The sequence below is a fragment of the Suncus etruscus genome, chromosome 16 (genome assembly GCF_024139225.1).
Source record: "Suncus etruscus isolate mSunEtr1 chromosome 16, mSunEtr1.pri.cur, whole genome shotgun sequence".
NCBI lineage: Eukaryota > Metazoa > Chordata > Mammalia > Eulipotyphla > Soricidae > Suncus > Suncus etruscus.
In genome coordinates this window covers 85,404,346-85,432,274 of record NC_064863.1, presented here as the reverse complement: position 1 = coordinate 85,432,274, position 27,929 = coordinate 85,404,346, and the positions used below count along the sequence as shown (strand labels likewise).

The window sequence follows — 27,929 nt, the reverse complement described above, 5'->3', positions numbered from 1 at the left end:
TTGGGGGGCAAGCCCAGAGCGATCAGGAGACACTCTCAGGTCAGCACTGAGGATGGGTCTGGGAGGATGAAGGACACGCTGGCCAGGGGGCCTTCCTGGAGGAGATCGGTGATGGGTGGTCTGAGGACATGGGGTTCTGTGTCCAGCTTGGGGGGCAAGCCCAGAGCCATCTGGAGACACTCTCAGCTCAGCACTGAGGATGGGTCTGGGAGGATGAAGGACACGCTGGCCAGGGGGCCTTCCTGGAGGAGATCGGTGATGGGTGGTCTGAGGACATGGGGTTCTGTGTCCAGCTTGGGGGGCAAGCCCAGAGCGATCAGGAGACAGTCTCAGGTCAGCACTGAGGATGGGTCTGGGAGGATGAAGGACACGCTGGCCAGGGGGCCTTCCTGGAGGAGATCGGTGATGGGTGGTCTGAGGACATGGGGTTCTGTGTCCAGCTTGGGGGGCAAGCCCAGAGCCATCAGGAGACACTCTCAGCTCAGCACTGAGGATGGGTCTGGGAGGATGAAGGACACGCTGGCCAGGGGGCCTTCCTGGAGGAGATCGGTGATGGGTGGTCTGAGGACATGGGGTTCTGTGTCCAGCTTGGGGGGCAAGCCCAGAGCCATCAGGAGCTGGGCCGCAGAGCAGAGGGCAGCCCTGGCCACCTATGGTTGTGTCGTGGGGGCGGCCTCACCCTTCTGTGGCCAGGGGAGGCGAGAGCCGGGCCGAGGGGCGAGGGGCGAGCTGTCACCTGTCACCTGGGGCCTCCTGGGCTGCAGGCTGCGCCGGGCTCTGGCTCCGGCTCTGGCTCCGGCTGGGGCCTGCGAAGGCAACGCGGAAGCGCGTCAGTGTCGGCGCAGGCGCAGGCGGAAGCGGGGCGGCGCGACGCGACGTCAGCGTCGGGTCGGGGCGGAAGACGCTGCGGCTCGGCTCGGGGCCGGCGGTTGCGGAGCGGCCCGCACGCAGCTGGAGCCGCCGCAGCTGGAGCCGCCGCTGGACCCGCACCGGGCCGCGCCGCCATGTCGCTGCTGCAGTCCGCCCTCGACTTCCTGGCGGGCCCCGGCTCCCTGGGCGGCGCCGCCGGCCGCGACCACACCGACTTCGTGGGCCAGACGGTGGAGCTGGGCGAGCTGCGGCTGCGGGTGCGGCGGGTCCTGGCCGAGGGTGAGGCCCGGGAGCGAGGCACAGGCGGGCTGGGCTGCCCCTCCGGCCCCTGAGCCTGTGGCCTCCTGCCGGGGGAGGGCGTCCTGGCCTTCCCCTGGGTGTGCCCGGCACACTGGGCAGAGCAGCGGCCTTGGCCAGTCGCTGGGCATCTCCCAGGGCACCCGTCCTCGCAGGCCCTGTGCAGAGGAGGGACGTGGGCTCTGCCCAGCTGAATGGGGCTCACAGTCGGCCTGGGCACTTCTCTCTGGCCAACTCCCTCCCACATCTCACTTTCCTCCCCTCCCGGTCCACCGGGCTGTGCAGGTTGGGCCTACTTGGTAAGGACACTCTAGGCCACGGATCTGTCTGGCTCCTACTCTGTCCTGCTTCCTGGACACCTCTCTCAGCATCAGCATCCCTCTCCCTGGGTGCTTCCTTTCCCCACTCTTCCCCTTCTTGGCACGCTCAACTCTGCCTGAGTGGGGCTGGGGGAATCTTGGGCTGGCTGTAGTCAGGGACCTCGACCAGTCTTTAGGGTGGATGCGAGGAGAAATTGAAATCTGTGTGGGACCCCTGGACAGAGCCTCCACTCCATGTCCTTTATCTTCCCCTTGTGAGAGGCTGTTGTCCTTGCTGCTTGCTCCCTTGCTGCTCCATTCTGGACTGGGGAGGGGCTTCTGTGTGGCTCTGTTATGGCACTCCCTGTTGTCCTTGAGCCTGCCATGCCCACAGACCCTTGTAGTGTGATACCATGAACCTGGCTGTGCCCGCGTACCTTTGTGGGGCAGTGCCGTGAGCCCAGCCATGCTTCTGTAGCCTTGGGCAGTGGTTTGGTGAGCCTGGCTGTGTCGTGCACCCTCATGGGCCAATGTCATAAGCCTGGCTGTGGCTGTCTGCCTGTGAGTGGGGCATGAGGAAAAGTGAACTTAGTGGACTAGCTGCCTGCAGGTGGGGCCCTGCTAGATATTGTAGGTCCTCCCTTGCTCTGAGTGTCTACCCTGAATCCATGCAGGCTCCTTCTTCTGCCTGTATCCCCCGTACTCTCACTGTGGTACCACTTTTCTCTGTCCACATGTGGCTGAGCAGCGACTTTGGAACATCCTGACATTTCCCCTCCTGCTTTGTAGCCGGTGCTGTGGCTTGGGGCTGTTTGTTTGCACGTAGTGTCTACCACACAGGCAGGAGGTGTGAGTTCTTGGTGACCTGTCCACACTGGAGGCATTGGGGTACCTACAGGCAGCTCAGCAGCTAGGGCACCCAAGTCATGAGGTGTGTGTGCGTGTGTGCGCGTGTGAGTGTGTGTGTGTTTGTGTGTGTCCCTCTGGCATGCCTCTTGTCTGTTTCCTGTTTCCTGTTGTGGGTCCCTCTGCCAAAGATGGAACTTGGAGACTGACTGCGTAAATCGGGTAGTGCCCCATGTTGTCCCCAGGCCCTCTTTTTTTTTTTTTTTGGGTTTTGGGTCACACTCGGCAGCTCTCAGGGCTTACTCCTGGCTCTACGCTCAGAAATCGCTCCTGGCAGGCTCGGGGGACCATATGGGATGCCGGGATTCGAACCACCGTTCTTCTGCATGGAAGGCAAATGCCTTACCTCCACGCTATCTCACTGCCCTCCACCCCCAGCTTCTCTTGACCTCTCAGTAGTCAGCATGGACGTGGCAGGGAGATGTGGGCTCAGGACAGCCCCATCTTGAAACCCCTACTGCTGGGCCTGCGTATGCTCATCTCTGCTCTCTGTCCCTGTCTTGGAACAAGCAAGCACATGTGATGCCATAGTCAGGGCCACATTCTGTGGGGAAGAAGCTTCTGGTTCACTTAGGCTCTAGAGATCAGACCCAGATCTTCCCACACAGGGCATGTGCTTGCTTGGCCATGTTATAGCTGAAGTGAAGATGTCTTGTTTGGGCTCCCAAGGGGTGCTCAGGAGGCCCAGAGGCTACTTAGGACAACTCTTTCCCAAAGGGCCAGAGTTTGGTGAAGGGTTCAACCGGCCATGTGGAGCGCAGCATCGGGGGCTGGCGAGCCAAGGCAGCTAGTGCTTCGACGCCCATGTGATGGAGTCCAAATGGCCCTATCACTACTGCTTCTCTCCTTCCAGGTGGCTTTGCCTTTGTGTACGAAGCTCAGGACCTGAGCAGTGGCAGAGAGTATGCACTGAAGGTAAGAGTTTCCCTGCAGCTATCTCTGGCCGGGGCCCCTGTTGGGCTCTGGACATGCCTCTGAGCGGGGATGCTCTGGGCTTGTCTCTGTCCTGGAATGAAGGCCTGCTCTTTGAAGCACCTGCCTGTCGTTGTGGTGTTGAGGCATCCTCGGACCCCTTCCACATCTCACATCTGCATCTGTCCTGTGTCCCTGTGTCCCCAACCCCTGTCTGAACCCTTTGTCCTCTGCCTGACCCTGTTTGTCCCCCATCGCTGTCTGAACTCCCCTATCCTCCACCAGAGGCTGCTCTCCAATGAGGAGGAAAAGAACAGAGCCATCATCCAGGAAGTCTGCTTCATGGTATCCTTCATGGTATTGGCACTTTGAAGGGCCGTGAGGTGGCGGATACCCTAGGGTGGTTCCTTGTGGCTGTGAGGGTCCCTTGTGCCACTTCTCCTGCCTTCCCCCCATAGGGCTGCCCTCGATGGTCTCTGCACCCTCATGCCTCCCTGATGCGTAGGGTCTTGCCTCTGACCACCAGCCGACCCTGTTCTCTCTCTCGAGGTTCTGTTCACGGTGCTCTCTGGTTGTCTAAGTTCAATGGGTACTGGCTGGCTTAGTCTTTGGACTCTCTCTCCTCACGGTCTCTGCAGGCCACATGTGTGCTTGCTGTCCTGCCAGGATATGGCCCTGGCTCTATTGTGTTTGGGCTACAAGGTGGTGGCCACAATGCCGGGTCTATTGCCCTGCGGGTGTGGTCACCTGTGCCCGTGTCTAAATGTGCAGATGTGCACGTTGTCCTTTAACAAGGCACCTGCAGAAAAAGCTCTCGGGTCACCCCAACATCGTGCAGTTCTGCTCAGCGGCCTCCATCGGGAAGGAGGAGTCAGACACAGGGCAGGCTGAGTTCCTGCTGCTCACGGAACTCTGCAAAGGTACTTTCCTTCCTTTCCCTCCTCCTCTCCTCAACTTTCTCTCTCCCTCCTCCCCCTCCTTTCTCCCCCTCTTCCTCTTTTCTTCCTCTCCCTTCTCTTCTCCCTCTTCCCTCTTCTCCTCTCTTACTTTTCTTCCCTCTGTGGATCCAGGGAGGTGTGTGTGCGCCCCACCTCCCCCTCAAGGAAGAGTGGCCTGGAGTGCACCCACCTCCCTTCCACTGCTGGTGCAGGTCTGGCCAGCCTGTGGGAAGTGCTGTTGGTTGGGAGATGCCAGTTTGCTTAGGACCTCAGGGTCTGCACACCGGCCAGCTGTGGCCTGACCCCAGAGGCCCCGTCCCACAGGCCTGGCCAAGACCTGGCTGAGGCCCCATGCTGGGAGCTAATGTGTGACAGTCCTCTGTGCTGTACGGAGGGGCCCCCACAGACTGTTCCTGGTCAGAAATAGAGTGCATGCCCCAGGAGCCAGTGAGGGGCTACCTGGGATCCCTGCTGAGTGGAGGGGTGAGCCAGAACATATATGGGGTACAGAAACTGGGGGACCCTCTCTCCATGTCAACTCTAAAGATGGTCACGCCATGGCCATGGCATGAGCTACAGCCCACCCTCCATAGGGTCACATCATGGCTTAAGTTTGTCCCAGACCTGGGAGTTGTGAGTCGAGGATTGCATTTGCCCCAGTTGTGGGGAGGGTCAGAGCAGGGGCAGTGCCTCAGATCCAGGCCTGGGTGGGTGTGGGTGGGCGGCAGCACTGCGATGGAGCATGTCACTTGCCAGATCCTGTGACTGCTGGGACCCCTACCAGTGTCCAGTGGCCACTGAGCTGGTATCTGCTCCATCCCATACACGTAGCCTGGGAGAGGGTCCAGAATGGGCTGTGTTGTGGGGAGACTCAAGTAACAACCCAGGGAGGTGGCCTTGCTGAGTGCCTCTGGGCAGGGTAGTTTTTCCAAATGACATTTGGCCTGGAGATGGGCAGGCAGGAGGAGTGGGTGGGTGGGACCCTGCTGGCCTTGTACACAGCCTCACTTAGCTCTATGCCTGTCCCTGTGGTGCTTTGTTTCAGCATGTACTCTAACATGTTTGTTTGGTCCCTGAGTGTGCTCTAACGTGTTCTGTCCCTGTGTGTGCTCTAGTATGGGGTCCATCTCCACATGTGTTCTGACATGTGTGTTCTGTCTTCATGTACTAACATGTTCGGTCCCTGTGTGCTCTAATGGGTTTCATCCCCACATGTGCTCTATCTAACACACATGTTCCATCTCTCCATGTGTGTCCCATCCCTGCAGGAACTCTAATGTGTATTCCATCGCTCCTTGTACTCTAATACATGTGTTTTGTCCCCTTGTGTGCGTAACATGTCTGTTCTTACCCCACATTGTGCCCTAACTTTCTGCTGTGCCCTGCTGCTCCCCACCCCTTGGGCTCCATGTGGCTCTGGGTACTGCTCTGGGCTTCCCAGAAGTGAGTGTCTCCACAGCATCTTTGCTGAGAGACAGCACCTGGGCTTGGTCTCTCCCTGGCATGGCTCTGTCCTCCGGTGTGCGCACCGTGATGGCCGTGTCTGCTTCAGGGCAGCTGGTGGAGTTTCTCAAGAAGGTGGAGGTCAAAGGCCCACTGTCATGTGATACCGTCCTGAAGATCTTCTACCAGACATGCCGGGCCGTGCTGCACATGCACAAGCAGAAGCCCCCCATCATCCACCGGGACCTGAAGGTAGTACTCTACCCCCTACCCCCACCTTACCTCCCAGCCTCTCCTTCCAGCCCAGGGGCCTTGGCCCCCTCAGGCTGTCTCTCTGTCTCTTCTTTCTTATTGTGTCTGAGTCTGGTTCACTTGCAGCAGCTCTCAGGGACCATGTCAGACTGGGTTGGGGGGTACAGCTATGGCTCCCCAAGCCCAACTCTGGGTACTACCCAGTTCTGCACGGTCTCCTGGCTTGCAGCCACTTTTTGAGAATTTCTGGTGGTTGGCTTGTTCTGCCTCATGGCCTGGGGTGTCTGTCCTGTTTTCCTGAGAAACCCAAAGCTCAGCTGCCTCCCACATCAGCCTCTCTTTCCTATCTTGGCATCTCTTACTGACGCTGGTGCTGTTACCGGTTTTCTTTTGTTTTGGTTTGGTTTTGGGTTATACCCAGTAGTGCTCAGGGGTTACTCCTGACTCTGTGCTCTGTACTCTGAGCTCAGGGGACCCAGGTCAGCCATGTGCAAGGCAGTCAAGCACCTTACCTGGTGCATTATTGGTCCAACCCCTGTTCTTAGAGCTTTTGATAGGTACCCAACTTGGGTCTCAAGCTCTCGGTGAACCCTGAAGCCCTGAGTTGCAGCCCTGTCCCTTACAGAGGTGGAGCAGATCTTGGAGAACACTTTCCCCTCCTTTCCCCCTCCCACCCCAACCCATCTCTCCCACTCAACTCTGGATGAGATATTTGGAGGGACCAGCATCTACTGGTGCCTCAGCAGCCTTTGGCTTGCAGAATTTTGCTGCCTGCTCTACTGTCTCCCACAGGTGACGTGGCTGTGAACAGGTCTTGCTGGGATCTGAGCATGTGGTCCCTTGAATGTGGTCTCTTGCTGGGCTGGGGTGGGTGGCTGGGCTCACCTGCAGGAGCCCATCCTGAGGTCTCTGTGGGTGACTTCGTAGCAGTCGTGTTAGTGTTGCGTGGGTGGAGCCACCAGTCTGGGGCGGCCAGCGTGCTCATGAGGTTTGGACAGATGACGGCAGACAATCCCCTGGAGCATGACCTGTGTGCTGAATGACCTTGGCTGTGTCTAGAAATGCCCCACATGGACTTTCTTCTTCCCTTGTGTCCCTGAACCTCCAGGGACATTGCTGCCTATGGCCTGCACCTCAGGGGCCATAGTGGCCTTGCTCTGCTGACCTGAGCCCTCTGTACCACCTGAACCCTGTCCTGCACACAGCCCTTCTTCCACTGTCCCCACTTTAGGTTTGGTGGGTGAGGTGGGCTTGCTGTATACCTAGCCTCTGTCCCACAGGCAATGCTTCCCTGTCGGAGATGCCCACTCTGACTTTGCTCCCAATGGGATGGGGCTGCCATCTCCACGGGCTTCTGTGTCTGCTCACGGGGCACCTCTGAGCCCAGCTGGGTCCCTCCCGGCAGTCAGCCCTCGGGACCAAAAAGTGGCTGCTGTGCCTGTTTTTCTACACCCCATCTTAGTGTGCTGGCCAGAGACCTGACTGGGAGTGCCTGGTGACTCTGAGCAGAGCTCAGCACAGCCATGGCTCTGGGGCCAGGGCCCTCTCTGCCATGTGGCTCCATCTCTGTCCTTGTTGGAGCTCCTTGTCTTGGCCTGAGTATTTGCAAAATGTCCAGTGTTTTTGCTGGCATCATAGACATACCCCCGGGCTTCAGAGAAGCCAGAAAGGCTCTACTTCCTTGTTGGCTCTGGTTGCGCGAGCATGGCCGGTTAGACTGGCCCCACAGAAGGCCTCTATCCACTGCCTTTCAGCTGCCTCTGATGGCCCCAGGCAGTAACTTCCCACTGCCTTTCAGGTTCTCCGGAGTGAGGGTGGTCTCAGCTTGAAGACTTGATGTCCCTCAGGGCTGTGTACATGGGCTAGCTCCTGTCTGGCCCTCAGCCCTGGGGACACCTCTCATCCACAAGCACTTGCTGGCCCCTCACAGCACTCTTTCCTGCAGATTGAAAACCTCCTGCTCAGCAACCAAGGGACTATCAAGCTCTGTGATTTTGGTAGTGCTACCACCGTGTGCCACTACCCAGACTACAGCTGGAGCGCCCAGAAGCGGGCCCTGGTAGAAGAGGAGGTGAGTCCAGGGCTGGTGGGCATCCAAGGGCAGGCCCAGGCTGAGTTGCATCCAGTTTGCCTCTCCCTGAACATGTCATTTGAGGCTCGTCCAGCTCTACTCCACTACCCAGTGCTCTGTGGCTCCCTAGGGGCTCTGTAATGTGGAGAAGGCACTCGTTGAATTCATAGCATTAATGGTGGCTTAGGAGTCTCTGAGCATCCACACTCCGGGCAGGCTTTTTGGAAGTCTTGGGAGGGCCCTCCTTGCCACATTGGTGCCAGGAGCTCAGGCGGAGCCGTGGCTCCTGGGCTCCCCTGCCCAGACCCTGTGCTTGCAGGGAGGCCCTCGCAGACATGGTCCCATAGCATCATGTAGGGGAGGCAGTAGAAACAGACAGGCATCCTGCTGCCGTGCCAGCCTGTTGTGGGGGACAGTGGCCTGGTGGGGTGCTGTAGGTATGGATGAGCCCACCCAATGGCTCCAGCTGACACGTGGTGGGTGGGGCTTGTCTGACTGCAGCAGCCACACTGTGTTCCAAGTGCTGGGCCAGGCCCACGTCTATATGCTCCTGGGCCTGCACTCCTACCATGGCTCTCTGTGCCATGTCCTGGATCACCCTTAGTCTTGTCCATCTGTTTGTGGCTCTGAGTCCCTCCTGCCCATAAAGCCCACAACAACTGGGCATTATCCTCAGCCTCCTAGTCCAGACTCTAGAACTGGCCAATCTTACCTGGCTTCTGTCCTCTGGGCTGGCCTCTGGTTTGAGCCATCAGGTCTCTTTGTGTTTATTTCTGTCATGGACACCTTAGCTCTGTAGCAAATTGGCCCAAAAGTGCAGAGCATCCACCTCAGGCCTGGTCTTCCTTCCTCCAGAACGCACCCACCCACTCTTCCTGCTTTCCTGAGAGGAGCAAGGTGCTTATCCCATCCCCAACCCCACATCATTCCTCCTGCCTTACCCTCACATCTTCTATCTCTCACACCCATACCTCACTTTCTCCAATGCTTCTCCTGCCTCACACATTCCTTATTCCCGTTTCTCACACTACTTCTCACTCCTGTCTCACACACACTCCTCCCATCTCACACATTCTCCTTCCATCTTGTACACTTGTTTCTCACTTCTCGTCATGACAGTTGGGTTGGTCCCGACAGGTGTAAACACAACTGGACAGCAGTCTGTCCCATTTGCCTCCCCCAGGGTTGTCCGACCTCATGGCAGCTGTAAGTTTGCAGGCTTACATCTGTACCTAGTTTCGAATTTCTGGGTTCACGGGAGTGGTTTGTTCTGACAGTCATTTTTGTGGTCCTGCCACAGTGCTCACAGCTCTAGGGGGGTCAGAGGTAGAACAGGTATGTCATACCTATCTTGAGCTTGGACACAAAATCAGGTTACTTGTTCAGCCTTAGAGGCAGCAACTCTGACTTCCAGAACTCAGGATGCTCCATTGAGCAGTTTTCTGCTCACTCTGCTAGCTGGGAGCAGCTTCCACTCGAGACAAGGGAGTAGACAGATGGATGTCCCCCAAGCAGATGTGTGACCCCGCCCAGAGTCACAACAGGGTAACAGGCATGTGGAGGTGCTGCAGACCCTGCAACTGGGTACATAGACTCTTGTTGGTCTTCTTTTGCCCAGATCACCAGGAACACAACGCCCATGTACAGGACACCTGAGATGATGGACCTGTACTCTAACTTCCCCATCTGCGAGAAGCAGGATATCTGGGTAAGGTGGCGCCTGGCATTCTCTCTGGCCTGGCAGGCTGACCGTGTCAGGGCCTGCCTCCCATGCAGCTCCTCTTCCTCATTTTCTCATGCTTCAGAAGCCCTCTCACGCAGAAGGGAATTGGCTCCGGCTACATCTGGGCTCTTTGATGGTGTTCCCTAAGTAGGATGTGCCACACAGCAGACACTGACTATCCCGGTGGCCCGGGCTTGATGCCAGCTCGGCCATAGGCAGCACGAGGGGCAGGGCTGCCCCACACCTCCATGGGCTACTGGGACCGATTGAAATGTATCAGAGATGCACACCCTCACTGCTGGGAGGTGACTGCAATGTGTGTTCTCACACACTGTACCTCACCTTGTCCCAACACTTGCACACACACAAAGGGACACTCCCATGCCTGTAGGTACCCCTGTACATGTGCACTCAAAAAGATGTCTGCTTACATGTGCACACTAGCACATATGCACGTTCTCATACATGTACAGGCGCACTCTTCTGAGTGAATCTTTGGTCTTGGCCTTCTGTTTCTTTTTTTTTTTTTCTTTTTTTTTTTTTTTTTTTTTGGTTTTTGGGCCACACCCGGTAACGCTCAGGGGTTACTCCTGGCTATGTGCTCAGAAGTTGCTCCTGGCTTGGGGGACCATATGGGACACCGGAGGATCGAACCGCGGTCCGTCCAAGGCTAACGCAGGAAAGGCAGGCACCTTACCTTTAGTGCCACCGCCCGGCCCCTGGCCTTCTGTTTCAATGGCTGCCCGTCACTGTTGTCCCTGGGCTATTGCCTATGTGGGTAATGGGGTCTCTCTTCCTGTCCTCCTGCCATTTGCAGCCAAAGCCTATCAGTCCTGCAGGCGCATGCGCGAGCACACGTATGTGCAAAGATGCAGGCAACGGCCTAGGACTAGCACCTAGAATTTCCGTTCTCTGGTTAGGATGGCTTGGTTGGAGCCTGTTTGCTGCTGGGACTCAATAAGTTCATGCGCCAAAGAAAGGTGCAATGGGGAGCTTGTGCTGGCCTTTGGCCTTGACCTCATGCGGCACAGCACTAATTCCTGTCCCTCCCTAGACCATGCCTGACCTGACCCCAAGCCTTACGCCTCACCTGTTCCCCCTCCCCCCACTCCCCACAGGCCCTGGGGTGCATCCTGTACCTGCTGTGTTTCGGGCAGCATCCTTTCGAGGACGGGGCACGGCTGCGCATCGTGAATGGAAAGTACTCTATCCCCGCCGATGACACTCGTTACACCATGTTCCACAGCCTCATCCGTGAGTCAGGGCATGGGGCAGCAACACGGACGTCTCTCTATTGCTTTTGGGTCTGGGCCTTCTGTGGCCACGGCAGAGTAGGGATGATCTGACTGCCTCGCTGCAGGTGCCATGCTGCAAATCAACCCCGAGGAGCGGCTGTCCATCACGGAGCTGGTGAACCAGTTACAGGACATGGCTGCTGCCCGGGATGTGAACCCCAGAGCCCCAGTCACCGAGGTAGGCAGGATTCTGGGCAATTGACGAGAGACTCGTTTCCTTGATGTAGGCAAGTGGGGCTAACGTGGGGTGCATACTCGAAGCAGAGGCTTGGAAGTCTGCCAAGGGGGAGTGGGGTGCCATTGGGCTCCCTGGCTGTGCTCTGCCCACCCAGCCTGCTAACTGTGTTTCTCACCACAGCTCCTGGAACAGAACGGAGGCTTTGGGAATGCGGCTTCTCCTGGGGGTCCCCCTGGCAGTGGCTGCAGTGGTGGTAAGTCTCTAGCCATCTCCTAGCGGGGCATGGTGATGGGGAAATAGGGTATAGGTGGTGTTTGAGAGCTGGTCCTGCTGCTGAGGACCACCTGTCCCCTCAACTTACTGCCACTGGACCACAGGGCTGATGGGTTGTGCCCAGAAAACGTCCCACAGACAGGGACAGAATGGTGGCCACACGCAAGACTTCTGGGCCAGGTGGGCAGGGCACTGGAAACCATGTGGGCATCTCACCAAGTGTGGGGTAGCAGCACCTGAAGCCTGGACTACCTGCAGGCCTGGTTGTGGCTGAGTATGAGCAGCCGTACGGCGGCCTCCTGGACATCCTGCGTGGCGGGACGGAGCGCCTCTTCACCAACATCAAGGACACCTCCTCCAAGGTCATCCAGTCCATGGCCAAGTGAGTGGTGCCTCCTGGCAGCCCCTGGGTCCCACGCTGACAGGAATCAAGATGGGGCTGACCACCGTGGGAATAAGTACTCCTGGCATCACTTGGGCCGGGCAGCCTGAGGTCCAGGCTCTACAGCAGAAGCTAGCACAGATCTTGTGTTTCTGCAGCTGTAGAGGAGGGCCTGGGGCAGGCCTATACACACTGCCTGCACACATGTGCCCTGCCAAGCCTCCTCTTGGGTCCAGCCCTTATATTTAGACAGGCGCGTGTACATGTATGTATGTGTGTGTGTGTGTGTGTGTGTGTGTGTATACACGTGGTGTGAGTTCGGAGGTGTATGCGAACATGAGCTTGGATGTTCCAGCCTTGTGATCCGAGGTCAAGGTTTTATGGGTGACTGGGGCTCCTGTTTATTGCAGTTATGCAAAGGGAGACCTGGACCTCTCTTACATCACCTCCAGGATTGCAGGTAGGTAGGAAGTGTGTGCCCCTCATATTTTTTGTCCTGCATGTGCCCCTGCTGCGGTGGTGCTGGCAGCTGTGTGGCTCTTCTGGGGTCTCCTCGCCCACACACAGGCCCATCCCCCATTCTGGAGCCTTCTGGAATAAGAATTGGCAAGGGGAGTAAGTAATGCCTTTTGCTCCGTCAGGAAAAAAAAAGATATAGGTGATGAACCAGGGGTGCTTCAAAGACTGGAGGTGCCAGGGTGGCTCAAAGGGCTTGTGTGGGACCACACCCACTCCATGTGGTCCCAGAAGCACTGTAGCTAGTGGCCTATAAGCTCCACTGGGTGTGGCCCCTCAAAACATGCCCACGAGATATTAAAGTCTAAACACTGGAAGGACCTGTATCTGGGGACTATTGGATGCCCAAGAAGCTGCCTTGGGAGGGCTATGCCCCTGTCTAGTGCACACACAGGGCTGTGGTCCAGGGCCTGGGAAGGAACTGCCCAGCTGACAGACTGTCCCCTTCCAGTGATGTCCTTCCCAGCTGAAGGCATGGAGTCGGCCATCAAGAACCACATTGAAGATGTGCGCCTGTTCCTGGACTCCAAGCATGCTGGCCACTACAAGGTCTTCAACCTGTCATCCAGGACGTACCGGCCCACCAAGTTCCATAATCGGGTGCGTGCATGGACGGCACCACCATATGCTGTCCTTGGGTATCTCCAGACCATCTATCTGGGCCAATGGACACCTGAGCTGTGCAGAGTGGTCTAGCACTGCAGCTAGTGGCCCGTAAGCTCCACTGGGTGTGGCCCCTCAAAACATGCCCACGAGATACTAAAGTCTAAACACTGGAAGGACCTGCATCTGGGGACTATTGGATGCCCAAGAAGCTGCCTTAGGAGGGCTGTGCCCCTGTCTAGTGTACACACAGGGCTGTGGTCCAGGGCTTGGGAAGGAACTGCCCAGCTGACAGACTGTGGGATGCCCAGATGAGACCTGAGACAAGCAGCTGCCATATTTGCTCTGTTGGCATCGGGTGTCTGTCACCGCCCCCACCGCCCACTCTGGCCACGCTCGTGAAAGGCTGTTCCTTGCCCTTTGCTGGGATGGGTGGGGAGCACTAGATGGCCTTCCTGCAGCCCAGGCTAGCAGCGTCCCATCCCCACAGGTGTCTGAGTGTGGTTGGGCCGCCCGTCGGGCCCCACACCTGCACAGTCTGTACAGCATCTGCAAGGAGATGCATGTGTGGCTGCGGCAGGACCCTAAGAACATCTGCGTGGTGCACTGTGTGGTGAGTAGGCCTGTCGCCCCGTGGCTGCGACTGCTCAGTGGGCTGCCTGTCACACCTGGTCGCATCTGCTCATTCGGTTGCCTGTCACCCTGAGACTGACTGCTCAGCGGCCTGCCTTGGGGAGCTGCCTCCAGAACCCCTGGCCTCCTGTGGGAATGAACATCCTAGTTTGGGCCAGGGTCTTGGCGGCCCTGCACGGAGCTAAGCTGCCTGCCCTCTGGGCCTCTGCAGTGGCTGGCCTGGTGTGTGGGGGCCAGGCAGGGCCCAGGGAAGGTAGCAGCCCTGTGGGTGGGGCCACAGTGGGACTGGGGCTGGCTGTGGGTGGGAGGCATCTCCAAGAGGTGTCTTGGCCTCGAGTGGCATGCTAGCCCAGTGTGTGCCCTAGGATGGGAGAGCTGCCTCCGCCGTGGCCGTCTGCTCCTTCCTCTGCTTCTGCCGCCTCTTCAGCACTGCTGAGGCTGCTGTGTACATGTTCAGCATGAAGCGCTGCCCACCAGGCATCTGGCCATCGCACAAACGGTGTGTCTACTTGGAGATGTGGCGGGACCCCTAGATTGTGGATGCTCCCCTCTGTGCTGTTCCGGGGTCCATCCCTGCAACTGGGCCTCTGCCATGCCCAGCCCATCCTTCCCTTCCCTGGAGGGCTGAGGTGCAGCACTGCACATTAACGAGCTTCACAGTGGTTCTCCCCTGGCTTAGCTACAACACAGCTCACCTCCCAGCTGTCAGCAGGCCTGGCAGGAGCCATAAGAGACAGTGCTGAGGGTACCGCGACAGGCGTCGCAGACCAGGGAGCATTACTAGGAGGATGGGGAGTTTAGGCTGTGTACAGGCTGGGAGAGAGCAGAACATGATTGCACACATAGGGAGAGAGCAGAACACATGCATAGATAGGGTGAGAACACGTGCACCTGTGGGGAGAGAGCAGCCGAACGTGTGTGCATGTGGGGAGGGTAACAACACGTGCGTGCAGGGAGAGAGTAGCAGAACTTGTGCACGCGTGGGAGCACTCGGACACACCAGGAGGAAGCGAGTGTCCTGTGCTTCCGAACTGCTGCTCGCTGGCCTGGGAGAGTCAAGTCTCGAAACTTACTGGTCCTGAATCACCTGGTCCATGTGGACGTTGGCAGCAAGTGTTTTGAGCCTTCACAGCTCTTAAGGCATACAGGCCCCCCACAGTGCAGACATACATTGGACCCAAAGACAAGGTGTGCTGCTGCTAATGTGGACAGGACATGTAGATGTCAACAGGCAGGAAGGTGCATAAAGGTGATGTTTCTGGCCCTACCATCAGGTACATTGAGTACATGTGTGACATGGTGGCAGAGGAGCCCATCACCCCCCACCGCAAGCCCCTCCTGGTGCGGGCTGTGGTCATGACGCCTGTGCCGCTCTTCAGCAAGCAGCGCAGTGGCTGCAGGCCCTTCTGTGAAGCCTACGTGGGGGGCGAGCGCGTCACCACCACGTCCCAGGAATACGACAAGATGCGGTGAGTGGTGGGGGAGACCCTGATTGCCTTTCCACAGGAGATTTCAGCTGACTGGGGCGTGGGGCTTGCTCCCCCGTGTGCCACAGGAGCTATCCATAAAGCTCAACTGTCATTTGCCGAGAACCCTGAGACCCGAAAGCACTTGGCTGTGCTGCCAGCAGGGGCCCGGTGACAGGTCCAAGGGGCTTTTTCTAGTGCAGGGATTTGTATCTTATTTTGTTAGGCACAGGGCAGGGAGGGAGGAGTTGGACCACAAACATGGACACACACTCTCGGGTCACTGACTAGGCTTGAGGGATCCTTTATGGTGCGAGGGATTGAACCCAGTTTACCCGTGTTTAAGGGAAGGCTGTACTCACCGTCCTGTGTCTCTGGCCCCGCTGTGTAGGGATTTTAAGATCGAGGATGGCAGAGCGGTCATTCCCCTGGGTGTGACCGTGCAAGGGGATGTGCTCCTGGTTATCTACCACGCGCGCTCCACACTGGGTGGGAGGCTGCAAGCCAAGGTGAGTCTTGGTCCCCGTCCCATGCGACCACGTCCTGGGCTGCCTGCCCATGTGACCTCACCTCAACATGGCCGCCTTTGCCCTCCCCACAGATGGCGTCCATGAAGATGTTCCAGATCCAGTTCCACACAGGATTTGTGCCTCGGAACGCAACAACCGTGAAGTTTGCCAAGTATGTCGCCGTAGTGCTTCACTTGTGGGCAAGTTGTGGGGGCGTCCCAGCAAGCTTGTGGTACTAGGCCCTGTGCCTTGGACCCAGCTATCCTTTGGGTCTCTCTACCTGTGCCTGGTGTGGACCCCGTATTTGGAGCAGCTCATGCCTTGCTGATGGGCCTCTCTAGGCAGATGCACAGGTGACACGATGGAGTGGCACATGGTGGGCACATGTGCAGAGCCGTGTGCAGATGGCTTTTCTGGGCGGCTCGTACAGGTGGCATGGGTGTCTTGTGTGCGGACGACACGTGCAGGTGGTGACTGGGTAATGTGCGGGTGGCTTGTATGTGGTGACGTGTATGGGCTGCGGTGCTGTTGACTCCTATGTGGATGGCTCCTGTGCAGGTGCTACGTGTGGGTGATATGTGAAGCGGCTCCTGGGCGGGTGGACATGTATGTGGGGTAACACGTAAGCGATGGCACCTGCGGGTGACGTGTGCAAAGCGGCTCCTATGTGGGTGGGCTAAAGTCAGTCTTTCGGGAACTGCTGGGAGAGGCTTTATTTGCAGCAGGATATGTGTAACTTAGGGGAAGGTGCCTAATTAAGGGTGGGTCTGGGTGGATTCCAGCCCTTGGCTAACGTCCTGGACTGTGGCTATCTTCATGAGCAGAGGGAGCCATGGCTTGGCTAAGGCCAGCAGCCTTCCTGCTTTCGGCCTTCCAGCCTCATCAGCTTTCCCACTCTCAGCAGTCAGTGGATTGAATGTAGGCATAGGGACTTGCTGCTGCTTCCACTGCCACATTCAGGAAGCATCTGGAAGCTAGTGCCTTGAGCCCTCATGTGTGCAGCGGTAGCCTGTGCTCAAGGAAAGTCGAGGTCAGGAAATGAGTCAAGAGGCCTGACAGATACACACAGTTGCCAGTCCCACTTCTAGGCACAGACCCCTGCCCCCTTGTGTCCCACCCTTCTGCATGTACACAACGAGACTCACTGGAGATGGCTTGGGTTTGTGTGCTGAGCAGGAGAGGCTTCTTCCTTCAGCCTCTGCAGAAACAAATCAGTGCCGGAGAAGCAGTCTGCAGCCTGGGTGTCCCCATCCCTCTGCCATCAGCATTAGCCCCTGATTGCTACTGCGTCGCTCAGACGCCAAACCAAAGCTAAGTGAGGGAAAAATAGATCCGCTTCACGTTCTTCAGTCAAACAGGTTTCTGAGTAGAAAGATGGTGGTGCCTGGTGAGCATTTTCTGGCCATGGGTGCTGCCTGCCTGGCTACAGGGCAATGCCGTGAGATCATTCAGTGCCACTGGCGGGTAGGGGGAATTGCAGGCCTGAGCCAGCCAGGATGGGGCCCAGGGAGCATGAGGACACCATGGCAGAACCCACGAAGCCTAAATGTTGGGCAGAGGCCTCCTCCAGGGCATCGCACAAGTATCCCCAGAACACGAGTATACCTAGAGCATATCCATGTGTCGCTGGAGCACCGGGCTATTCCCTGAGCATACATGATTATACCCAGAGCATGTACCTGTGTCCCTAGAATAAACACGAATATACCAGAGCTCATACATGTGTCACTTGGAGCACGTGGGCATTTCTCCAGAGCTGCTAGGCCGGCAGCTTGTGAAGATGCATGCTCTCTACCCACTGAGCACCACAACCATGGTCCAGGGAGGAGCCATGTCTCAGTCAAGGGCAGTGGTGCTTTTCCTCATCCCCTCAGTAGGGCCTGATATTTGGGGTCCCCATTGCACGGCCACCAGGCCTCTCCTGGAGGTGCCCTAGGCTCACAGACCCCCCATTGTGCCCTCACTGAGCTGGGAGTGGTCAGGCCCAGCATTGGCTGTCCTGAGGACCAGCGAGAGAGACAGGATGAACACCATAGGTGCCTGGAGCCAAGCCTTAAGAGCGGGTGTGCGCAGGCTGGCCACTCCACGTTGTGTCCGCACTTGACCTAGGTGGCCTTGGGCAGAGCAGAGGGACAGTTGCCGTCCATAGCATGGGATGGTGTGACAGAGCTGGAGGGACAGCTGTGCCACTTTCTCTGGCCTCACTGGACCCAAGGACCTATGTCTGAACATCAGCACCTGCTGCCTTTGCGTTCCTGTCCTCCTCCTCGTGTCTATCCACAGGTGGTGTGACCTAGTGTCGGGGAACATTGTGGGACACTGAGGACAAGGATAGTTAACTGGGCACTGCAGGGAGGGCAGTGGCAGCACCCAGAGACCAGTCTTACCTCCCCCCCCACAGGGACCTTATCACCCCCAGGGATATCTCTGCTGACGTGCCTAATGTGCAGGGCCCATGGGGACTGAACCAGAATCGCACTACGGAGCTGCTCCAGGGCCTTGTGGGCAGCAAAGGGTGGGGTGCACAGTCCTGTTGAGTCCCCATCCTCGCAGGTACGACCTGGACGCCTGTGACATCCAGGAGAAATACCCAGATCTGTTCCAAGTGAGCCTGGAGGTGGAGGTGCAGCCCCGGGATCAGCCCAGCCAGGAGGCCCCGCCTTGGGAGAGTACCAGCATGAGGGGCCTGAACCCCAAAATCCTATTTTCCAGTCGGGAGGAGCAGCAGGACATTCTTACCAAGTTTGGTGAGCACCTCCAAGAAATAAATGCCTGCTGCCCCGGTTTCTGATGGCCAGAGTACAAGAGTCAGGCTCACATGGGCCAACAACATGGCTGCTCTGGACAAGTCCCTCCAGGTTGGGAGAGGAGCCTGGCATTTGCTGGGGTTTTCTGCTGGGCTCAGTGGTACCCCTTCCTGCTGTGTTTGCTTATCTTCATATTGGTCCTCATCTCACATTTCATTTCTTTGAGAGGACCCAAAAGGGTTAAGGCTCTTTGATTTATTTATTTATTTTTTTTTTTTTTTGGCTTTTGGGCCACACCCGGTGACGCTCAGGGGTTACTCCTGGCTATGTGCTCAGAAGTCGCTCCTGGCTTGGGGGGACCATATGGGACGCCGGGGGATCGAACCGCGATCTGTTGAGGCTAGCGCAGGCAAGGCAGACACCTTTCCTCTAGCGCCACCGGGCCGGTCCAGGGTTAAGGCTCTTGCCTTGTACATAGCTGACCCCATTTTGATCCTCAACGTTATTAGGAGTGACCTTTGAGCAACACTGAGTGTGTATGGCCCAAACCCGTACATCCCCAAAAGAGAAATGTTTTTGGTGACTTTTATGCTGGAAAAGTAGGTCCAAGGGTTGAGTACGTGTGCAACTATATTCCCCCATTTGATAAGGTACTGCATGGCCTCCCAAGCCCCATTAGCCCAGAGCCTAGTGTAGAGGCAGGTGTGGTCCTGAGATCTAGACAAATTGAGTCACTTTACACTTTGCCTCTGTCCCTGGAGGGTCTGCCATGGCCAGGTCGTGTACCCACCCATGAGCCCCAGTGCTGTGCTGGCCTCTGCCACTCTGCCCATTCTCATGGCCCTTTCTGCTTCCCAGCCTGGGACCTGACGGGCCTGAGGGGCCTGACCGTCCATGTATTTTGCAGGGAAGCCGGAGCTCCCCCGGCAGCCAGGCTCCACTGCACGGTACGAGGCAGAGGTAGCGTCCCCTGACACTGAGCCCCCGGAGCCGTCCTCTCTGCCCAGCAGCAGCACTGATTCCAACCACTTCCTGCACACTCTGGACTGGCAGGGTGGGTGCCGACGGGTCCCCCCCCCCCCACGCCCTGCCCCCTGTGCCTCCACAGGGCACTGCTCCCCTCCCAGACACATGCCTGCTGAGCCTGCTGCTTGCTTTTCAGAGGAGAAAGACTCTGAGGTGGGCGCAGAAAGCCACTTCCCCACAGAAAGCCCTCCTGCCAGCTCGGAGGGCCAGGTCGAGGACGAACTATCAGGCGAGGGCAGGGACACGGCGGATGAGGAGGTGCCCTGCACCCTAGCCAGGGTGGCGGACAGTGCCGTGCCAGGTGACGGGACTGGCCTAGATGCACTTCTGGAGCCAGTCCCACAGGAGGACAGCGTCGACCTCCTGGGCCTACACTCAGAGCCGGAGCTGGCCCCTCCAGTGACCACCCAAGGGGCCACCCCCAGCAATGCTGACCTGCTCAACTCCCTCCTGGGTGGTCCCTCTGCTCCCAACAGTGCCACAGACCTGCTCCTAGGCAGCCCCACGCCTGCCCCGAATGCGCAGAGTTGCCTGCAGCCAGGGTCCACTGTCCTGAGTGAGTAGGGCTGGGACAGGCCCTGGAATGAGTTTTCTGGGATGGGGTCACTGCCCTGACTGAGTGAGGCCGAGACGGGCCCTGCTCATCCTTTGTTCTCTCCTCCCCCAGCTGACCCCTTCGGCCCCCTCTTATCGTCTGACTCAGACCCCCAGCCCTGCCCCCATGCCAGCCTTTTTAGTGAGCTCCTGAGTAGGGACTGTACTGCTCCCTCATCCTTCCCGTCCACCCACAGCGCCCCACCCCCAGCTGCCAGCGACTTATTACATTTGGGTAAGTGGGGTCCAGGTCCTGTGGCAGCTCTGTTTGTGTTGGCTTGGCCTGGGTGGATGGGAGAGTGGCCTGGGGTCACCACTCAATAGGGTGGGAGCTTCCGTCTGGGCATCCCAGGGGCCACTCAGTGAAGTCCCCTCTCCCCAGGGGAGCTGCCTGCAGAGCCTGGCAAGATGACGGCCTCTTCCAGCCACCCAGACCTGCTAGGTGCTTGGGATGCCTGGGCTGAGGCCGTACCTCCTGCCCAGGCCACAGAAGGTAGAGTCTGGGTATCCCCTGTCTGCTCTGAGCACTGGCCCCCAGCCAGCTGCCACCTTTGTGGGGATGAGGCCATGCTCATATTCTGCCCCTGCCTGAAGGCTCTGCCCTTTCCAGGCTCCTCCTTCTCCCCTGGAGGCCCACCAGGCCCCTCCGCACCCCTGGACAGCCACAGCAAGTCTCAGAGCCTGGACCCCTTTGCAGACCTCGGTGACCTGAGCTCCAGCCTCCCAGGTAGGGTCTGGGGCAAGATAGGGAGTGGGTGAGGGGCCTCGGGAGAGGCCATGCACGTATCCCATCTGGACTGACTCTTCCTGGTGGGGGACCCCCTTGGTAGCATGGTGAGGAGCACTGGCTGTGTGGGCCTCTTTTCCTCCTGTGTCCTGAGACACACAACAGACCCTTTGCCCACTGTGCTGGGTTTAGACAGCCAGTGGCCATGCCTTGGCGGCTCTGTGCCAGGGCCATCTTGCAGTGTATTCCTGGCTCCTAGTGCAGTTTATATAGGAGGGAACTGTGAAGCACCACACCCTCCACTCCACGGCCAAAGGGAACCTGGCCCTGAGCACCAAGAGGACTTTGTACTCTGGTACAAGGGCCAGAGGCCCCTGTGAGGACCAAGACAGGTGACATTGCAAAGAATGTTTCCAAGCAACAGTGTGACAGACCCACACCGGGGACAGAGAACCACAGTGACAGGACCCACTTATGGCATAGATATAACAGCCTTCCTACAGCAGCTGTTGTATTTTTGTTTGTTTGTTTGTTTGTTTGTTTGTTTTGGGCCATACCCGTCGGTGCTCAGGGGTAAGTTACTCCTGGCTGTCTACTCAGAAATAGCTCCTGGCATGTACGGGGGACCATATGGGACACCGGGATTCGAACCAACCACCTGTGGTTCTGGATCGGCTGCTTGCAAGGCAAACGCCGCTGTGCTATCTCTCCGGGCCCAAGCTGTTGTATTAATATAAGATACAGAGTCCTAGTGGTGGGGAGGAGGCCTTTCTCGGCACAGCACAACACCTGTAGCCCCTTCGTCCAGTGGGCTCTCAAACTCAATTTACCTGGGGGCCACAGGAGGCAAAAGTTGGGGTGATCCTTGAGTGCACAGTCAGTAGTAAGCCTTGAACATTGGGGGGTGTGACTCAAACAACTAAAACAAAACAAAACAAAAAGGATTCCTCTAGAGCAGGGCCACAAAATGTTGTACGGAGGACCGCAAATGGCCCGAGGGCTGTGAGTTTGAGACCCCTGGTCCAGTAGGTCTGAAGGCGCAGGATAATGGCGTAGAAAGTCACAAGGAGTCAGATGAAGTTTCAGGAGACAGCCATTTGTATTACTGGGCCCTAACCGCCATGTATATTTCTCCACATGGCTTCTAAGCTGAGCTTTCTTAAGCAGCCTCCTTCAGGTGCTCTCCATTCATCCTTGCTGCATCTTTTCTTCTGCCCCAGCCAGGTCTAGGATAACCTAGACAGCAGCCAGATGTGGGTGGGTCTGACCATCCAGGTGTGATAAATAGGAAATTGGGGGGAGGGGTAACAATTCCACCTTCTTTGTTAAAAAAAAAAAAATGAGAGTTACAAAGCTTTTAATTTCCTGTTCTCCACCGAAGGTGAGAACTCTACTATAACCAAAAGCAACAAAATTTAAAGTGTACACAATTCCTCTTAAAACAATCATCCTCTTGCACACAGCCAACGCAGGAGGGACCCTGATTTGAATCCTGACATCCCATAATGGTCCCCAAGGCTGTCAGGAGCGACTTCTGAGCGCCGCCATGTGTGACCCAAAAACCAAAAAAAAAAAAAAAAAAAAAAAGAAAAGAAGAAAACAATCAGCCTTTTCCAAATCTTATGCATATTACAAATTTTTGTTTCGTTTTGTTTTTTGGGTCACACCCAGCACGCTCAGGGGTTACTCCTGGCAGGCTCAAGGGACCAAATGGGATGCCAGGATTCAAACCACTGAAAAGCAAACGCCTTACCTCCATGCTATCTCTCCGGCCCCATATCACAAAATTTAAGCAGAACTTTTCTGCAGAAACACTTATAAAATTCTTAGTATGGTTACACCAACCATTATTATAAACGTCTAGATTCTAGAATCTAGAGGTTCTAGAATCCAGAACATCCTAGTCCCTTCTCATAAACCTCTCTAAACAAAATTACAAGAGCGTTTCTGCAGAAAATAGTTTGAAAATAGTCTGCTACATAAGATACACAATAACACATTACAGCAATTGGGAAATATACACTAGGAAAAACTATAAAACACATTTTAACCAGCAAGACAATGAGTGATGTAAATAGAGTCAGGACATTAACTTGAAACACTTAAGTGGGGCTTACTGGGCTTCTGTTCTCCATCTACTACTCCATTTTCTTTTTCTTCATGATGCTGTCCAGACGCAGAAGAGCTGGGGCGACTGGTATGGTACCACGGGCTGTCCCTGGCTGGGGCCGCCTGCCTCTTGTGGCCGCTCTTGCCGGAGTGATGCGCAGTGTTGTTCTGCGCAGCTGGGAGTTTAGAACAGCTGAGGTCATGTGAGCCAGAGTTGAAGGCTGTTTGTCTTCACTCTGCTGCCAGTCTGCCATCAAGGAAACTGGGATGTACTCCAAGGTTTCAGCTCTATCTGCTGCACTGCCCGCTCTCCTGCCTTAATGGGGTCTCTGCCATGTTCAGATCAGGCGCCATGTTATCCAGCATTTTGGACTCTCCATTCTCACTGCAGCACAAGAAAGCCGAGATTACTCACCAGAGTTAGAGCACAACAGTCACTCAGCATCACTGGGTCTTCTCAGGTTCTCAGGTTCTATGTCCCCGTATGGGCCACCATTTATTGCACAACACAATATAGTCCTAGTGTTGGGGTGAGGCCTTTCTCGACCCAGTGCCTGTTGCCTCTTGGCCGTTGGGTCTGGCACGGGGACCATATGGGACGCAGGGATTTGAACCAACCACCTTTGGTCCTGGGACAGCTGCTTGCCACTGTGCTATCTCTCGGCCTTGGGGCTGTTGGGTCTGAAGGTGGAGGATAACAGCGTAGAAATTCACAAGCAGTCAGATGACGTTTCAGCCAGTTTTATTGCTGAGCCCTAACTACCATGTGTATTTCTCCACACGGCTTCTATGCTAAGCCTTTTAAGCAGCCTCCTACGGATGCCCTCCATCTTGCTGCCCTGCCCTATCTCTTCCCATCAGCGAGCCCTCTTATTGCCTATTCCAAACAGCAGCCCCTTCCAGATGTGGGATAAACTGGAAGCTGGGGGAGGGGTAACAAGCAGCAACCTGAGTGTGCTTGTAGGGAACAGTTGCTCTTCTCCAGGGCCTGCAAATGAGGTGTCCTCCTGAGGGCAGAAGAAGGTTGACTCTGGTGTGTCCAGGTGCAGGGCAGGACGGCTGCCTGATTGAGAGGGCTCAAGTGCCAGTTCCCCTGATGGCCCCGTCCACTCCGGGACATAGTTGGTGCCAGAGAACAGGAACAGGCATGTCCTGATGTGTGTACATCAGTGTGCATGTGAGGAAGTGGCTCGGACTATTCTCACACTGTGTCACAATGTGTGTATCCACATACTCAGTTGTATGGATGTGCAGTCACAACAGGCGTTTATATCTCCTTGCACACTCACCTGTATGTAAGTGCACACCTGCGTTGTGTGGTAGCCACGGACATTTGTAGTTTCTCGTAATGTCAAAGCTCAGAGGCCTCTAGAGAGGACAAGACGGGACACACGTGAAGGTAGTTGTCAACTTCGCTTTGATTCCCAGCACCACAAAGGGTCCCTTGAGCACAGCTGGTGTGACCCATATACCCCCCCACAGAACCCTGCCTCCCCTTGAGTGGGTGGGCGGGTGTGTAGGCCACCTTGTGGGTGATGGTTTCACCCCCAGAACACTGCTCTTGGTCATCTCGGCTTGTGGGGCCTCACAGCCCCATGCCACAGGGTTCCTTACACACCTATCTCTTTCCCAAAGAGTCCTCCCACTCCCCTCTTCCCCGTGAGGGTCCCCTCACTGGCTTCACTCTTCCCCACAGGCTCTTCTGCTGCTGGCCTTGGCCCTGGAGGCTTTATTCCCAAGATAACCCCCGCTCCCAAGACTGGCAGTTCCTGGCAGTCCAGTCAGCCCCCAGCCCAGACATCACCCCGGCTCCCTCGTGAGAAGCCACCCCTCAAAGCCTGTGCACAACCGAGACCCAACTATGCCGCTAGTTTCAGTGTGATTGGGGGCCGAGAGGAGAGAGGGGTCCGTGCCCCTAGCTTTGGTAAGCCCCTCCTCACTCTCTGTCCCACCTGGAACTCAGGCCAGGGAGGCCTCACCCATCAGCAGCAATCGGCGGGGAGGGGGCTTCAGAGGCCTCTGTGTTGGAGAAGCCAGTGTTTGGACCTTGCTGTGGCCCACACCTGCTTGCCTTCCTGTTGAAGCTGAAGGCGAGGGGATAGCCCTGGCTTCCAGGGAGGGTCTCCCCTGCCGTGCATGGCTAGGCTCAAGCCAAGTCCTTCTCTTCGGCGTTTTTGGTTCCAGCTCAGAAGCCCAAAGTGTCTGAGAACGATTTTGAAGACTTGTTGTCCAACCAGGGCTTCTCCTCCAAGGCTGACAGGAAGGGACCAAGGACGATTGCTGAGATGCGGAAGCAGGAGCAAGCCAAAGATATGGACCCACTCAAGATGAAGGTGCGACCCCGGGCCTCAGCGAAGGCAAGGGGCTGGGCCTCGAGGTGGCCAGGTGTGAAGTGGGAGTAAGGGCAGCCCCAAGGATACTCATCTGGAGCTATTCTCTGTGACACTTGGGTCCCGATGAAGCCCATGGCCATCAGCCACACTAGTGTTTTGACCCCGTGGAAGCCGACTTCTGTCCCCAGGGCCCTCCTGCAGGCCCCACAGTGCTGTGAGGCCATCTGGTCCGTCTGCTCAGCGGCCAGGGCTGATGGACCTTGGGATGCCACTGCCCCCCCTCCCCACACGGCTGGCGGCTGGCAGGGTCCTGCAGCACTCTCCTCCCCACAGCTCCTGGACTGGACCGAGGGCAAGGAGAGGAACATCCGGGCCCTGCTGTCCACATTGCACACGGTCCTGTGGGAGGGTGAGAGCCGCTGGACACCGGTGGGTATGGCGGACCTGGTGACGCCAGCGCAGGTGAAAAAGCAGTACCGCAAAGCTGTGCTGGTGGTACACCCCGACAAGGTGAGGGCAAGACCTGGCCAGATAAGGGGGGGGGGTGTAGGTTGTGTATGGGCAGGGTCTATGGAGCAGTGGGTGTGGTTGGCTGAGTGGGCGGGGCCAGTAGTAGTTGGGGCGAGGTGGACAGAGTTAGTGAAGTGTGTGAGGGGCTGATTGGATGGGCTAATGAGACGGGGTCCCTGATGGGGTGGGGTGAGTAGGACTAGTGAGTCGGGTTTCTGGTCCAGTGGGCAGGACTTAATGAGACGTGGGATGGGGCCTGACTGGGTGGTGATGTGGAAGTGCCATACTGGGGTCTCGGGTCATTGAGACGCGGGCTCTGCAGAGCCCTGGAAGGAGGATTTAGCCCTGGGGTGCAGGCACTCTTATTGACCAGCCCCTCTCCACAGGCCACCGGGCAGCCCTTTGAGCAGCATGCCCGGATGATCTTCATGGAGCTGAACGATGCCTGGGCTGAGTTTGAGAGCCAGGGCTCTCGACCCCTGTTCTGAGCCATCTTGGTCACACCTGCGTGTCCTTGTGTGACCCTGTGCGGAGCAGGAGGCTGTCGCCAGACGGATGGTTGTGTCCACCTGCCTGGCAGTGGGGCCGGGGGGCTGTGCGGAGGGCAGGCCCGCGGCAGATCCAGAGGTCGCATTCCAGGCCTACAAGAGCACACATTCCAAAGCCTCGATATGTCTCTCCCTCTCCTGCCCCGAAGGAACAGTGTTGGTCACTCTCCTGCCGCCATTGTCACGACTGTGATTTGTTCATTGCAGGGTAGATATGGTGGCCCCGTTGCCCTCCCCCACTACCTGCCCTGGCCTCTCCCTGTCTAATCAGCCTCGTCGTCTACAGAATTAAACTATTTTCTGATCATGCTCGTCTCTGCCCACGCCAGACAGACGGAAGATGCAGCACCCAGAACCCTTGGTGGGACTCATCAGCACCTGGAAGCCTGTGGCGGGGCCTTGTCCCTGCCCAGGCCGTGCCATCTGCACCACAGGACACTGGATGACTGTCCAGCATGGTCAGACAGGGACAGGGCCCAACGTCTTTGGATTCTGTTGTTCAGGGAATTGGCAGCAGAAGGCCCTTTCTGTAGCCTGGTGCTGGGAGATGTGGCTGCTCGCCTTGCCACAGTCCCCACGGTCCCTGGTGGAAGCCACTTTTGGAGGCTGGTAGGAGGAACTTGTGGCTCTCCCTGGGACACAGCCTGCAGCCTTGGGACCCGACTGTCATCAGCCTCTAGACTCAGGGATGGCCCGATGTTTTTCAATAAAGCCTTGTCAGTAGCATGTCTGTAGCAGGGCAATCCCTGGCGTCCAGGTTCTGGGGGTTGGGGGCGGCAGAGCATCTCTAGCCAGGGGCTGCTCTGGGAGCCGCACACCCCCATCCCCTGTGGTGCTGCCGCTGGAGGGGCCTTGAGCTGGCGACACCTCATCACGATCCTCACTTGGATGCCTACTGCTATTCTTAGATCTTGGTTCTTTTTAAAAAATAATGAGCGACCTAAATAGGTGCTGAGGTTCCACCCCAAGTTGGCACAGGGAGAGGCTAGCCACCCCCCAGGTCATGTGGGGCTGCCCCCTGAGCCTCCCTCCCTCGAGCTTCCTAGTTCCCATTGCTGCAAGCTTCTCTCCCCCTTCATATACCTATGCCCCTTCATAGAGCAGCACCTTCCCTGTCCTGAGGTCCCAGCCAGCGTGAACTGAAGGGGAGACAGTCGGGTCTGGGATGGACAGAGGGACAGCTGGGTTCTCTGGGCATGGTGCTGAGGCCACCCTCACACTATCCCACTCACAGGGCCGTTGTCCTGGGTCAGCTTCATGGCCACTCTGTCTTGCCCCATCTGCCCCACTGCATTCTTGAGCAATATTCTGCACCTGTGCTCTACACCAGCCCCCTAAGGGGAGACTTCCCCCACTGCAGATCCTGTGGAACAGTATCACGTATGCTCCTGTCTCCCTCCAGACCACACCTGTGGGGGTATGGTCAGTGCTACCAGCGTGGTAGGAGTCCTCAGCCCCAGCATCCTGGCTACAGATGCCCCGTGGGTCTGGCATCCTAGGACAAGAAGGTCTAGGATGGAGGCTTCCCAGATGCCAGCTGGGCCCTGGACCCTTTAGGCATGGGGGGTGGCACACAGGAAACTGGGTCCTGCCGGCTGTCACCAAGACTGGCTGTATCCATCTGCTCGTTCTGTGCAAGTCTTGCAGGGAACAGCTCTGGTGCTGGCAGCAATGTGGACTGAATTTGGGACAGTGTATGAAGGTATCAGCTAAGCCCCTACACTCCTCTCTCCCCCCTCTTCTCTCTCTCCTCTCCTCTCTCCTTCCCC

General features: G+C 57.2%; 1 protein-coding gene across 3 annotated transcripts; it reads left to right on the top strand.

Annotated features, from left to right (window-relative positions):
* Positions 1 to 990: 990 nt before the first annotated feature.
* GAK (cyclin G associated kinase) lies at positions 991 to 26,886 on the top strand. Of its 3 annotated transcripts, XM_049789696.1 has the most exons (28): positions 991 to 1,149; positions 3,226 to 3,287; positions 3,570 to 3,629; positions 4,090 to 4,204; positions 5,775 to 5,917; positions 7,863 to 7,988; positions 9,607 to 9,696; positions 10,830 to 10,965; positions 11,072 to 11,184; positions 11,365 to 11,437; positions 11,716 to 11,839; positions 12,250 to 12,299; positions 12,807 to 12,955; positions 13,449 to 13,571; positions 13,957 to 14,090; positions 14,866 to 15,060; positions 15,449 to 15,566; positions 15,659 to 15,738; positions 18,120 to 18,313; positions 19,221 to 19,367; positions 19,476 to 19,895; positions 20,007 to 20,168; positions 20,316 to 20,426; positions 20,544 to 20,660; positions 24,466 to 24,693; positions 24,954 to 25,102; positions 25,436 to 25,612; positions 25,999 to 26,886. In XM_049789696.1, exons 1-28 carry the CDS (start codon positions 1,005 to 1,007, stop codon positions 26,098 to 26,100), a joined length of 3,843 nt encoding a protein of 1,280 aa, XP_049645653.1. In that variant the 5' UTR covers positions 991 to 1,004; the 3' UTR covers positions 26,101 to 26,886. The 3 variants fall into 3 exon arrangements, with proteins under 3 accessions (XP_049645653.1, XP_049645654.1, XP_049645655.1); XM_049789697.1 differs by lacking the exon at positions 20,007 to 20,168; XM_049789698.1 differs by lacking the exons at positions 20,007 to 20,168; positions 20,316 to 20,426.
* Positions 26,887 to 27,929: the final 1,043 nt, after the last annotated feature.